General features: G+C 43.0%; 1 protein-coding gene across 3 annotated transcripts in view; it reads right to left on the reverse strand.

The window, feature by feature from the left end:
- Positions 1-1,452: 1,452 nt before the first annotated feature.
- LOC106809703 (transcription initiation protein SPT3 homolog) overlaps positions 1,453-11,762 on the reverse strand; it is a 17,342-nt gene continuing 7,032 nt past the window's right edge. For 2 of the 3 annotated variants that reach the window (XM_014812875.1, XM_014812873.1), the window contains exons 3-13: positions 6,936-7,020; positions 6,421-6,507; positions 6,139-6,226; positions 5,685-5,777; positions 5,422-5,483; positions 4,795-4,870; positions 4,375-4,505; positions 3,763-3,936; positions 3,310-3,417; positions 2,885-2,998; positions 1,453-2,686 (exon numbers count right to left, since the gene is read on the reverse strand). In XM_014812875.1, coding sequence (XP_014668361.1) covers positions 2,642-2,686; positions 2,885-2,998; positions 3,310-3,417; positions 3,763-3,936; positions 4,375-4,505; positions 4,795-4,870; positions 5,422-5,483; positions 5,685-5,777; positions 6,139-6,226; positions 6,421-6,507; positions 6,936-7,020 — 1,063 coding nt within the window. In that variant the 3' untranslated portion in view covers positions 1,453-2,641. The remainder of the gene's footprint in view (positions 2,687-2,884; positions 2,999-3,309; positions 3,418-3,762; positions 3,937-4,374; positions 4,506-4,794; positions 4,871-5,421; positions 5,484-5,684; positions 5,778-6,138; positions 6,227-6,420; positions 6,508-6,935; positions 7,021-11,762) is intronic. The other variant, XM_014812874.1, reaches the window with a different exon arrangement.

Raw genomic sequence — 11,762 nt, forward strand, 5'->3', positions numbered from 1 at the left:
GTGGCGTTGCTGAGTAAAGGGTTGACTACACAGCTGCACAGCTACAGGTGGCGTTGCTGAGTAAAGGGCTGACTACACAGCTACACAGCTACAGGTGGTGTTGCTGAGTAAAGGGCTGACTACACAGCTACACAGCTACAGGTGGCGTTGCTGAGTAAAGGGCTGACTACACAGCTACACAGCTACAGGTGGCGTTGCTGAGTGTCTGCTCGTTGTTTCGTTGACAGGTCAGCTGCCACGTCACGCGTGGCTACAGTTCCGCAGCAGCCGCGCGAAACACCACCAACTCCTCCACCAGGCGTCGCTGCTCTCGGCGCGTGCCGACAGATTCTACAACCATCACCAGGGGTCGCTACTGCGCACGAGCATCGAGCGTTATGGCGGCATCGTCGCAGCAAACGCTGCGCTGGCGCCGGACCTGGTGACGGCGCAGCACTTCCTTCAGCTGTTCAGCGCCTACATGACCAGCCTGCACCAGCTGGAGGAACCGTTGACCCTCGACCTGAACGCGAGTCACCTTGAGGTGGATCAGGCGCGCAACACTCGCGAATATTCCAGCCTGTTGCTCATCATCGCAGTGCTGCTCCTCTGGAGCATCATCATCATTATGACGCGGCAGCTGCTGGAGATGACGGGACTGTTCAGACTCGGACAGAGGCTCGTGAGGGTGGCCAGCTCGTTGTTCGACCTCTCAACACTAGGGGGCACCGAGGAGAAGGCGTTCTCTACCGAGCCAAATCAGGACGTGAGAGGAGGCGGCGCGAGAGTCAACGCTGGGTTCGAAGATTCCAGAATGAGATTCTAACGGCGAGAGCTTTGCAGTCTGTTTTTAAGAATTATTTTGTTTAGAAGGTGGGGAAATCATCACTATTCATTTGGGTGAGATAACCACACTCTTAATATATTCAACCCTTGCCGATTGTTAGACCTGTCCAGTTAGACTAGCGTATACATGGCGTTCACGAATGCATGCAAAAATCCGGGGCCAAAATGTCGACTTGGTGACACTTCCTCACCAAGCAGCGTTTTTTGAATTCCGCTATCACAACGCTGATTGGCTATCCATTTGAGGTACCTGTGAGTCACTCCAGACTGATGAGTGCACTGGGAAGGAGGTTGGGAATACTAGCTGGTATGAGAGCTGATGGAAAAATTATTGTGTAAAATTTTAATAAAATATTCTGTGCGTAGGTGAAGTAAATCAGAAATCTGGGAGTTTCATACTATACTAGTACTACCGTAGTACTCCTACCCACTGAATTAATGCCGACAGAGAGAGCGAGAGAAAGAGAGGAGTGGGGGTTCGCCATATACACGATGGTACACTGACCACGTGCTTCTTAACTAGAAACGTAAAAACAAGTATACTAGATACTGTGTATATTAGTTACATTGAATTACTTATTACATCTTATTAGTCTGGTAACATATATAGATATAAAATAAATCAAATATATATATATACATTTATTTTCAGTTGTGATGTTATGAAATCTAATTTCTACACAACCTTACAGGAACCATTTAAAACTAAATTGGCACAAATATTTACAGAAGCTATTACCGACATATAGTCAAGGTTCCATCTTGGAGCAAATAATATGATGTTGTCAAGATGAGACATTGTGGCATGGTATAGTGTGGAGTGGGGCCAAGGGTTATTGCAGCCTATAAGGTCGAACGCTGTCACAACACTGCTATGACCCACGTTATGACATCACCCTCACCACACTCTGCAGAGTTACAAAGTGATCTCCGCTGTATATATATATATATATATACAGGTATAGATAAATATCTATCATCTCTAGCTGTCAATCAACCCTTGTGAATCATACGACAAAGCTCAATTTGTTTACGGTCACGATTCCATTTACAAGAGCGCAGCACATGTGAGCAAAAATACCATCGCAACCTAGCCGGAGGCAAAGATCCAACTGATATACACGGCATCCTTCTGTTAAGACCAATCGCCGCGGAACGTCATCTATCTACAGGCGCAGTAGTAGACAGGTGTGCAGCTCAGCAGCGTAGGGCTACAGTAGCAGAGTGGTAGCACAACATGTAGCCCTACGTCTGGAGACTCAGAGCTACACATTTGTCTTTATAGGCGGTCGCGTGGCAGGTGTCTATATTCGTCTAGACTGCCTCCACGTCTCTGCCAACGCAAATAAACACGTGACAAATCATGTTGATGCGCTCCTTACAAATGACTCTTCACATTTTTTCTGATCCGTCATGCAGAACTACTGCCGCCGGGAGGGATGGGGGGGGGGGGGGTTGTGCTCACGCAATATACAATTATAGAGGTGCATATAGCTAGTGCACAACTCAAGAGAAAGAGAATACATACCTTTTACCAATGGTAAAAGGGTAACATGATTGACTGCACATAGAATAGTAATGTCATAGTCTATCCATCCAATTTACAAATATAAAGTGACGTTTCACCGGTAATGAATGAAAAAAATTCACATTCACTGCATGCTTGATCAAGTTTACAAGACTTGCTCGTAATATAAGCAGTAACTCCCAGCCATAGATCCTTCACTACCAGTCGTTAACAACAGATGGCAGCACAGTTTCTGTTCCTCCTTGTATCCGGTCGGCGACGCTAGATTGATGACGTCCGACAACTCTCTCACGTACAAAGTAGCTTGCTGCCTGGCTTAACCGAATAAGGTCTCTGCAAGATTATCAAACAAATAAACAATATATAAATTGATATTAATATAAGTTATAAGCATTGTCACACAGTTTGTGGAGGGCTGGCAACAGATACACGAAACCCAGAACGAATGAAATTCTGCATGAATTTAGGTTACATAGTTCTCACTATACACGACGTGAGGAACTCATGAGCATGTGACGAGGGTCAACTCACCAGGAACTGCGAGAATGGGCCGACCTGCTCACCGAACCTTCGCATGGCTTCTCGTATCTCGCCCGGAAGGATCGCCGAGTTTGCTTGGCATTCCAGAGCCGGGTGACTCCCGCTCTGTAATGCAGCAGTGATGTATATATACGTTAGGAAATCAACAGTGAACCCTAACCCTAACCCTAACCCTATCCACCCGACATCACTTAAAGACAACTGTAGCTAATCAATGCTGTGAGAGCACACTTTAAAAAACAATTCCAGTTTTTTGTTTGTCCGTTTATAGTAAAAACAAATCGGCTTAGTGCTCCAAGATGCAAGATCACTCCAAGAAAATCTACTGCCAGTGCTATCTGGGTTATTGCCGATTTACAGTTTCAAATCTTCGTGAAAGCTATACTACCACGCTAGAACCTGGACTCACTACTAACCCCTTTTCGTTTCTTGTTTCTTGACTTTGCTGTGAAACCAGGCGAACCAGTGCTCGTTAGACCTGGCGACAGCATAGCCGGGGATGTCGGACTAGATGGTGGACTCTGCTAGGAAGAACAAACAGACATCGTAATTTGTTACACCATCACAGTAAAGGCGGTGCATGCTCCTGTTAAAGGCAGTGTATACTGCTTCTATTAAAGACAGTGCACACTTATTCACGTGATAAACACGACAAAGCACATATCCTGAGAATCATAGCGCACCTGCACACCCTAATATATCGAGTAAACATAGTTCTGTTTTCTTGTGCAGGGTGAGCAGGCAGCTGTGAAATTATTCATGTGCTTGCACAAACGCGCGCACACGCGCACACACACACACACATGCACACACATGTACATGCCCACACACGCAATAGCCCAAACACCTACACACACTACATTCCATACCTGATTACCACCAGGCGATGGTGGCCATGATCCTGAGGTGGGACTGACCAGTGGTGCCCCCTGTTGCAGGGAGAAGGCATCATGTGAAGGTCCACTGACGGGACAATTGCGAGACACCGGGTCAGAAAACTGAGCTGCCAAATCTCTCTTCACTATCAGCGATAGATCGACTATCTATATGTGAGAGACGGAAACAATTAACTGCAGTAATGCACAATGACAGCAGAAAGCTTAAGATGACCCAATCCCTCTCAACTCAAACCTGAATTAGGTCCCCGGTACATACATCACTATAATTATCACCATCAACAGGATAATCATCAGTATTACCACTCGTCATCATCATCATCATCATCATCATCATCATCATCATCATCATTGTCACAATCATCCCATCCATAATAACAACTTTTAATTCTAACCCCAAGTCCTAACTATTATCCCCAATTCTAACCTAACCCTCTCTCGAACCTTAATCCAAACCTTAATTCTAACCTAACCCCAACCTAAACATAAACCCTTTTAATTAATACCCAGGGTCCTAAAATAAGACTGAACCTATCTCTGTGAAAAACCCAAGTGCTTGCTTGCAAAGTCTAGGTATGAGTATACCTCAGCAACAGTTTCGTATGCCAGGTAGCCAATGATGTCGAGTGCGAGGGCATTAGGTGTCACTTCTAAGGAATCTCCAATGCTTTGCATCAACCAGTCTCTGAACTTGTTTATCCTGTACTTTCTACCTGCTATATAAAGAAAACAACTTGTGTCATACCGGGAACTAATTACAAATATAATACAATTACATATTACATAAATATAATTTACCATATAATCACAATGAACAGGTAAGTGTTTTAAATTGAATTATTACAGTCTGATTTTATACCCAAGATAAATCTCAACTGCCAACAAATGTAGTAAATACAAGTTCGTTGCAGATTAACTACAATTACGAATACAGTTGACAGGGCTGTATTTTCACATTAATTTTACAGACGTTTGTTGATCTAGACTGCAGAGGGCAGCACTTACTGAAGCCTGCCTGTCTCGCTAGACAGAACTGTAAATACTGTGCGCTGTCCATGTAGCGTGACATGTGATCCATCCTCTGAAACCCAACGCAGAAACAAGTATGTACATGATGTCCTTTACATGCAAACGGTAAAAAATCTACATATCTGTCACTTTAGTGAGGCCCACACGTCCTTTATAGACATGTATCAGCACTATGTAGGTGGTTTCACAGTACAAATGGCACTTATAGGGCATCAATGGAAATGCCAAAAATGCCTCTTTATAGACAGATGACTGTTCTATTGCGGTAGTCGCTAACGCAGGTTTGACTGTAATCACTTATCACAGATATCATATCTCATGTGCGAATCCTATTAGTAATTACTAGTAATACTACTAATAGTGTCTATGTGATTAGCAGGGATAAGATTTAAATTTTCTACATTACTACATTCTTACATTATTTGTTTATGATAGGAACAAATATGATAAGAATATGATAGGAATCCTTTAGGTAACAAATAGGAGTGTTGAATATTGATATCGTCACTTATGTTATACAACCAGCTAATACACATAGTGAAGCCTGAAATAGCCTCACTCTAAACTGGTAAGTACTACAAATGTGCATCTGATGATACTTACAATATTTCTTGACTGTTTCACAGCATCAAACTCATCCTCTACGAATAGCTCCAACAATTCACCTATGACAAAAACAAAGCACATTTCAAATTCAATTGATCTTAACCATTTCCCACAACCGAGTGCTAACAAGGAGACAGAAAAAACATCAATAATACTGCCACCATTTTTTAGGGAAACCATGAGTTATGTGGATCAAATAAAATCATGTGTTGTACAATGTTTTCTTGTATATTATATTTTCTAATGAACGTAATACTGACCTGTATTGTCAATGCTGGATAAAAACTCATAGCAAATCTGCCTTTTGTTTTTTTTCACTCCTGCAGCGATTGACTTGACATCGGATTTCAAATCTGAAACGTGTGGAAAAAATTAGAATAGTAAACACATGCACTTACTGATGTTAATATATGTGTGGGCTTGCCGATGATGCTGTGATACTCTCGAACATAGGATTACTAGTTGGCTTACTATTACCAGATGTATTCTCTCTTCCCACTTCTCTCTCTGTGTATCTATATCTCTCGCACACACACGCGCGCGCGCACGCACGCACACACACACACGCGCGCGCGCACGCACGCACACACACACACATACACACACACTCCCCCTTCCCTCCTCCCCTCTCTCTCCCTCCTCTCTCATCTCTCTCTCTCTTTCTCCTCCATCTCATGACCTTACACATCTCTTTACACTCTTTCAGAATATTACCATCTTCTCCTTCCAAACTGGTTCCTTTTAGAGCTGCTGACTTTAAGTCTTTGACTGCTAGGTGCTGAATAAGACGCTGAAGCTTAACCTGAGAGAAAGTTTAAACTGTATGAAAAGAGCAAATACACAGGAACATACTTAATTATATATCTTCTTCTTCCTGTATTGAGAATAGTCCCTTTGGGGATTACTTGCCCATTATAATTTGAATTCAGTAACTACAACTGACAGCTTAAAATTTCATCTTAAGATGGTACTGCCTAGAATCAAAGCCTTATATACCTTGTTTTTTCGTAGAAGGAATATGATATCTTCGATACCAATTGATTTGCTCCCTCTCAGCATGGCAACATCACATGCTTTGAGCAGCTGAAATATTGCTATTGAATTATTACAAGAGCCCTGTAAAATTACTCGTATAAAATACAGTCATTATAAAATTATATGGTGTTGTCATTCAATAAAATGCTTCTGGGACAACAACTAATTATTACATTTAATTTTTTAATCGAATAGGTATGCATTTGAGAACCAATCAAAAACAACTTAAAAATATTTTTTAATAACATATCAAGTGAAAATAGTTCAAGAAAAGGCATCTGACAAAAAATACAGACCATAAAAATGTTTATGAGATACAAGACATATTTGCTGTTAAGTTAAATATAATATCAATATACGTTTAACTCAATATATTTTGAAGGTTTTCGCCTCTATACTCCAACTTTTCATTTGCAACTTTTCCAAGATCAACCAGAAAAAGATATATCTTTTCGTTTAGGTTGAGTCAAACATACAAGAGCAATCATCTGTCGATGAACAATGTCTTCGATCACACTCGCTGATTCGGGGACAGGTTTCTGACAGTCTCCAAGGCTGTACCTTAAATATTAACAACACGTTTTAGAACAAAAATATTACTGTCCTTACAACATGGAGCCTCTGCCAACACAGTAACATGTACCTAATTAATTTTGTTATTCAAATCTGATAAAAAATATCACATTCTACATGGTGGTTACTTCTATATACGAAATTATTTCTGACACGGCATACTCTTAAATTTACGGCCATGCACAGTCACCTCTATCTGTGTAGCCCTGTGTCAGAGCGAAAGAATCAAGTATATATACAGGTGACTCCCTACTAAGTTGACTTGTTTTCTTAAGGATATTCTCAACGTTTTAGAAAACATTTTACCGATTTTCTTTTTCAACTTTATTCGATGGCTAACACTATGTGCCACCTGTGTGCACGCTCATTTCTTCATATAACGGTACATGTGAGCTGTCAGTCTGCCAGAGCGTTTTTAATGCCCGTGTACATATATAGTGAGCCGTGGCTGACGTCATGTCGTCAGAGACATCATACAATCAGCATTTTCACGATATAATTCACTCAGCCAGTATCCATCAACATCAACCCTGCTACAGCTGTGTAGTGACGTAGATATCAAATTATTTAACCTAGTATAAAACCCAACGACACGGGTCATTAAACGTAAGCAGATCACGTCATAGGTTATTTTAGTAACAGCCAAGGCAACAAGCGAAGGACACCAGGTCCTGCTCTCACCAGCCGCACACGCCGCACGCGTGTCGCGCGCGTGACCCAACAAAAGAAGAGAAAATATGCGACGGCAGAGAGAGAAAGTAATCACCTACACAAGGCGACACCATGAGATTTTAGTACCTAGTATAGAAGGACATCACACCTTGATGTCGCATGCCGACTGATGAAGATCAAACAACGATGCCGCCAACAAATGTGAACTATGGGAAATATGAAGAACAATGAATGCGAACGCTGCGGCGGTTCCGACACCAGACTCAAGAGCGTACCACAGCTTCTTATCTCCTTCAGTTATCGCATAAATTCTGGAGAAGGACAGGATTGCACCATCGCGCACGCAACAAGGCCTTGACCGACGCTCAGGCCAATGCATGTCCTCCAGTTTGTATAAATATGCCGAAGCAGTTTTTCGGAGCAAGAGACAGACACGGTCGCAACGGTGCCTGACAGCTCCGCGATGCTGTCAGCACACAGGTTCCGCTGATCTCAGCAGTGCTGGGGATCACCACGGCACCCGTCAGCGCATTGGACACCGCCAGGAACCTGCGCCCCTGCGATCTGCAGAAGCTCCCACGCTCGTAAAATATGTACTGCATTTGTAAACGGCAGCTCGCTGCTTGTCTGTATGTGCCTGGTGTATAACGATATGTAGCAGGGGCGTGTATGTGTTTTATTATTGTGATGCGCTGTTTTATTGAAAGAATAGAGTTACCAGTAGTAGATTACGTGGTTAGGGAGCATTAATTAATACTGATTTGTGCTTAAGTGCATATTGCACACTGTATGCTGTTGTACACGAACGCTGGGACCGCAATATTGCGATGCAGACGTGCCTATCACAAGGTGCCCCGGGCGTTACCGCGAGGGCAGGCCGGCAGCGACGGAGGGCTTGCGACGGAGCTTCTCTAATCAGCTGTAGCTACCTAACCGCTGATCGGCAACAAGTATCCGCAACAAGAGCTCCAAAATAGTATCTAACGACAGCAGGTGCGCAACAACACCTTACATGAAAGCCCGCGTTTGTTGACAGTGACCGTCAGGCAGATGGGCGGTGGTTGGTCGCCCATTTTTGCATGAAATTGGCGTTGGTCAACCGCGTCGTAATGTTCTGCAGTGCATGAACATTTTAACCAATGTTAGGTGGTGTCAGTTTAGTCACTGCGATATTGTCGCAGTAAGGTACATAACAGTGAGATTGTTGATGCCGATATTTCACATACCTTTGGCACGGCGCATTTTTCACACAGGGCGGGTCGATCATGTGTGAAAAATAGAAAAATAGCGCTGATTCTCCAGTTCTCAATTTCTGACTTAGTAGTCGTGTATACATGGATATGTTCTGCTGTGGATTGGACAAACTTGGAGATAATTTCATTTTACACTCGTTTAATGGTACATATTGCTGTAAAAAAGGAGCGTCAGGGGATGTGTTATTAAGTGCCGTATTTTATGAGTGTATCTCTCTGCTCTTTATTTCGCTAAAATTATAGAAGTTCGAACGCATGCGAGCTAGAATTTTAGGCAGTTTTTCGCATTTTTTCGTCAGTAAAGGTAGGTGAAACTTAAAGAGAAAATCCGCTGATGCGGCTATTTTGGTACCAGTATTGTGGCTGAACATGGTGGCGAAATTTTGTATGCCTCACTCTTTCTGGTAATGGAGAAATATCCAAAATACCATGTTTGTACGATAAAACTTTAAATTTGTGTGGTAAGCGATATTAGGCTGCTTGGAAATTTATGAAATTTTTTGGCTTGAGCGCCATCAGCGAGATATATCTCCCTCCTAATAAATAAAAGCGAACGTGGATTGATTCGATTCATCTCAGCAATAATCGCTCTTAATCTTGCATTTATTTAGCAGCAATTACCCGGCCAAGGTTGGAGAGTATCCTTAATCCACTTCTGCGATGGCAGAGGCCATAGAGTAATGCAGAGAGAGAGTGAAAGCAATAGTGAAGATCTAGTTATGTACAATCTTTACACTTACATGCATAGCTTGAATGCTCAGTAGTAGAACCAGGTTGTAGGTGAGATTCTGTGTAATAGCAGTTCCAACCACTGGAGAAGGCTTTGCACTGTTTGATGGTGGACCTGTTTGGATCGCATCGAAGTGCGAGATGGTCCATCATTCTGCAAATTATATGTCAAATTACGGTTGCGATTATGTCAATTCTAATCTCTTAGGATGAATAGACCACAGGAAACATTGGGCGCATTCGGCATATGAATTGAGAAGATCAATGGCACAACACGGCAATTTTTGTTATCTATTTAAAAGGAGTTTATAGATACGCCAGCAAACTCGCTCTTCTTACTTCGCTCCCGATTGCTAGGGTCACTGTTAACCATGGACTTGTACCCTCGTCGTACATTTCGTATCTTTTTTGAGCAACGAGATGAGGCCTAGATGTCCGTCTATACACTCATAACTCGGAACGGAAAAACAGCTGCATCATGTTTTCGCACCACAGATTATGACTAGTCGCCGTCCTTCTGCAACAACTCGATATAGGGCGTAGTAATCGTACTTGTAAGAAGGGACGGGTACGCAAGTCCGTACAGCCACACGCACACACGAAGATTAATTACTCTCGTTAATCGTTTGTTCTGGCGGCGCAATTTAACTTAATTTGATTAATTTTTATTAATCAAAAGCCGATGATGTCCAGCGTGATCTCTGGTGGTGAGGATTGTGTTGGCAACCGTTGGCGTAGCATCTAGGTGAGCGTTACGGCAATCTGCAGATTAAACCGGGTATCCATAGCAGATCAGGAGCGTATAATGACAAATATACGCGCCACAGGCACTTGAAGCGTATCAACTGTAAACACACGCCACCGCCATTGCGCGTACACTTACACATAAATATAGAGTAAATTATATACTAGTAGAGCTAAATAGTATTAGTACACTATATATTGTATGTGTAAGTGTAGCGCAATCGGCGGTGCGTGTGTTTTACAGTTGATACGCTTCAGTGCCTGTGATAAGCCTGTATTATACCCGCGTACGCCTCGCTTATTCATTAATGTGATATTAATATAAGTTTTAGTCATTAGATTTGTCATTATACGCTCACTGATAAGCAAGGGGGGAGTCGTGTGGTAAAACTCATTCGGTAGACGCACCGCACAGCAGTAGGATCCACTGCAAAGGTCCGGTGCAGACAGCGTGTGCATCAGTGGGGCTGATCACAGAAATCTGTGCATCACATTCGTGAATATAGATAATAAGTTGCCTAAAGTGGATTTGCACCCGAGAAGAGACACGTCAACACAAGAGTCTCACATGGCAAGTTTAGCTGGAAAAGTTAGGCCGCTCATCACAGTGTAACATGAACAAACAAAATGCGGACATCATACGAGCTACGAGAGCTAAGTACGACTACGGTTCTAATAATGCATACAAGGTAACAGTGTGGAAGTTCAAGCTTTGCCTAAGCTCCAGATGAAACGGTATTGCTAGGTTACAATACCCGTAGTCCGAGCGGCGACGCAGACCCCAGTATGGGGCAAAAACCCGCACGCCCTCATGATTAGCAAAGCGGAGTTTACGTCTGCATTGGCGGACGTACAATACCGGCGTTAGCAATACGGATTGTATGAGACAATCCGTCGCACAGCCTAGTTGGGCATATAAGCTTTGTCTTAGCTCTAGCTCTAGTACTATAGGCGCCGTTCGCATCCGTCGGCAGGGGCAATGAGGCGCGTCATTCGTGCCCCCCACGCCAGATTACTCTCTAGCTCAGCCTTCATAAACCGCAGCATTTGTAATATTTGGTTTCAAAACGGGGTTTGGTGAATATACTAGGACATCGATCGAGCCTATTATGAAGGGGTTTTCACACTGTGTTATACGGTGCAAGTTCTGGAATCGGCGCTGCACACCTGGCTATCATTATTTGCCAACACGGGAGTGAGGTGTCACTGGAAGAGGTCGCAAAACTTGACAATCTCAGATAAAAGCAAAGAACGAGTTGCTTGCAGTCAACAATCAAGGACCAGGTAAATAAAGCAATGTAGTAAATGTCATGTAGTATATTGTAGGTGCCC

The sequence above is a fragment of the Priapulus caudatus genome, unplaced genomic scaffold (assembly GCF_000485595.1).
Source record: "Priapulus caudatus unplaced genomic scaffold, Priapulus_caudatus-5.0.1 Scaffold378, whole genome shotgun sequence".
Taxonomy (NCBI): Eukaryota; Metazoa; Priapulida; class Priapulimorpha; order Priapulimorphida; family Priapulidae; genus Priapulus; species Priapulus caudatus.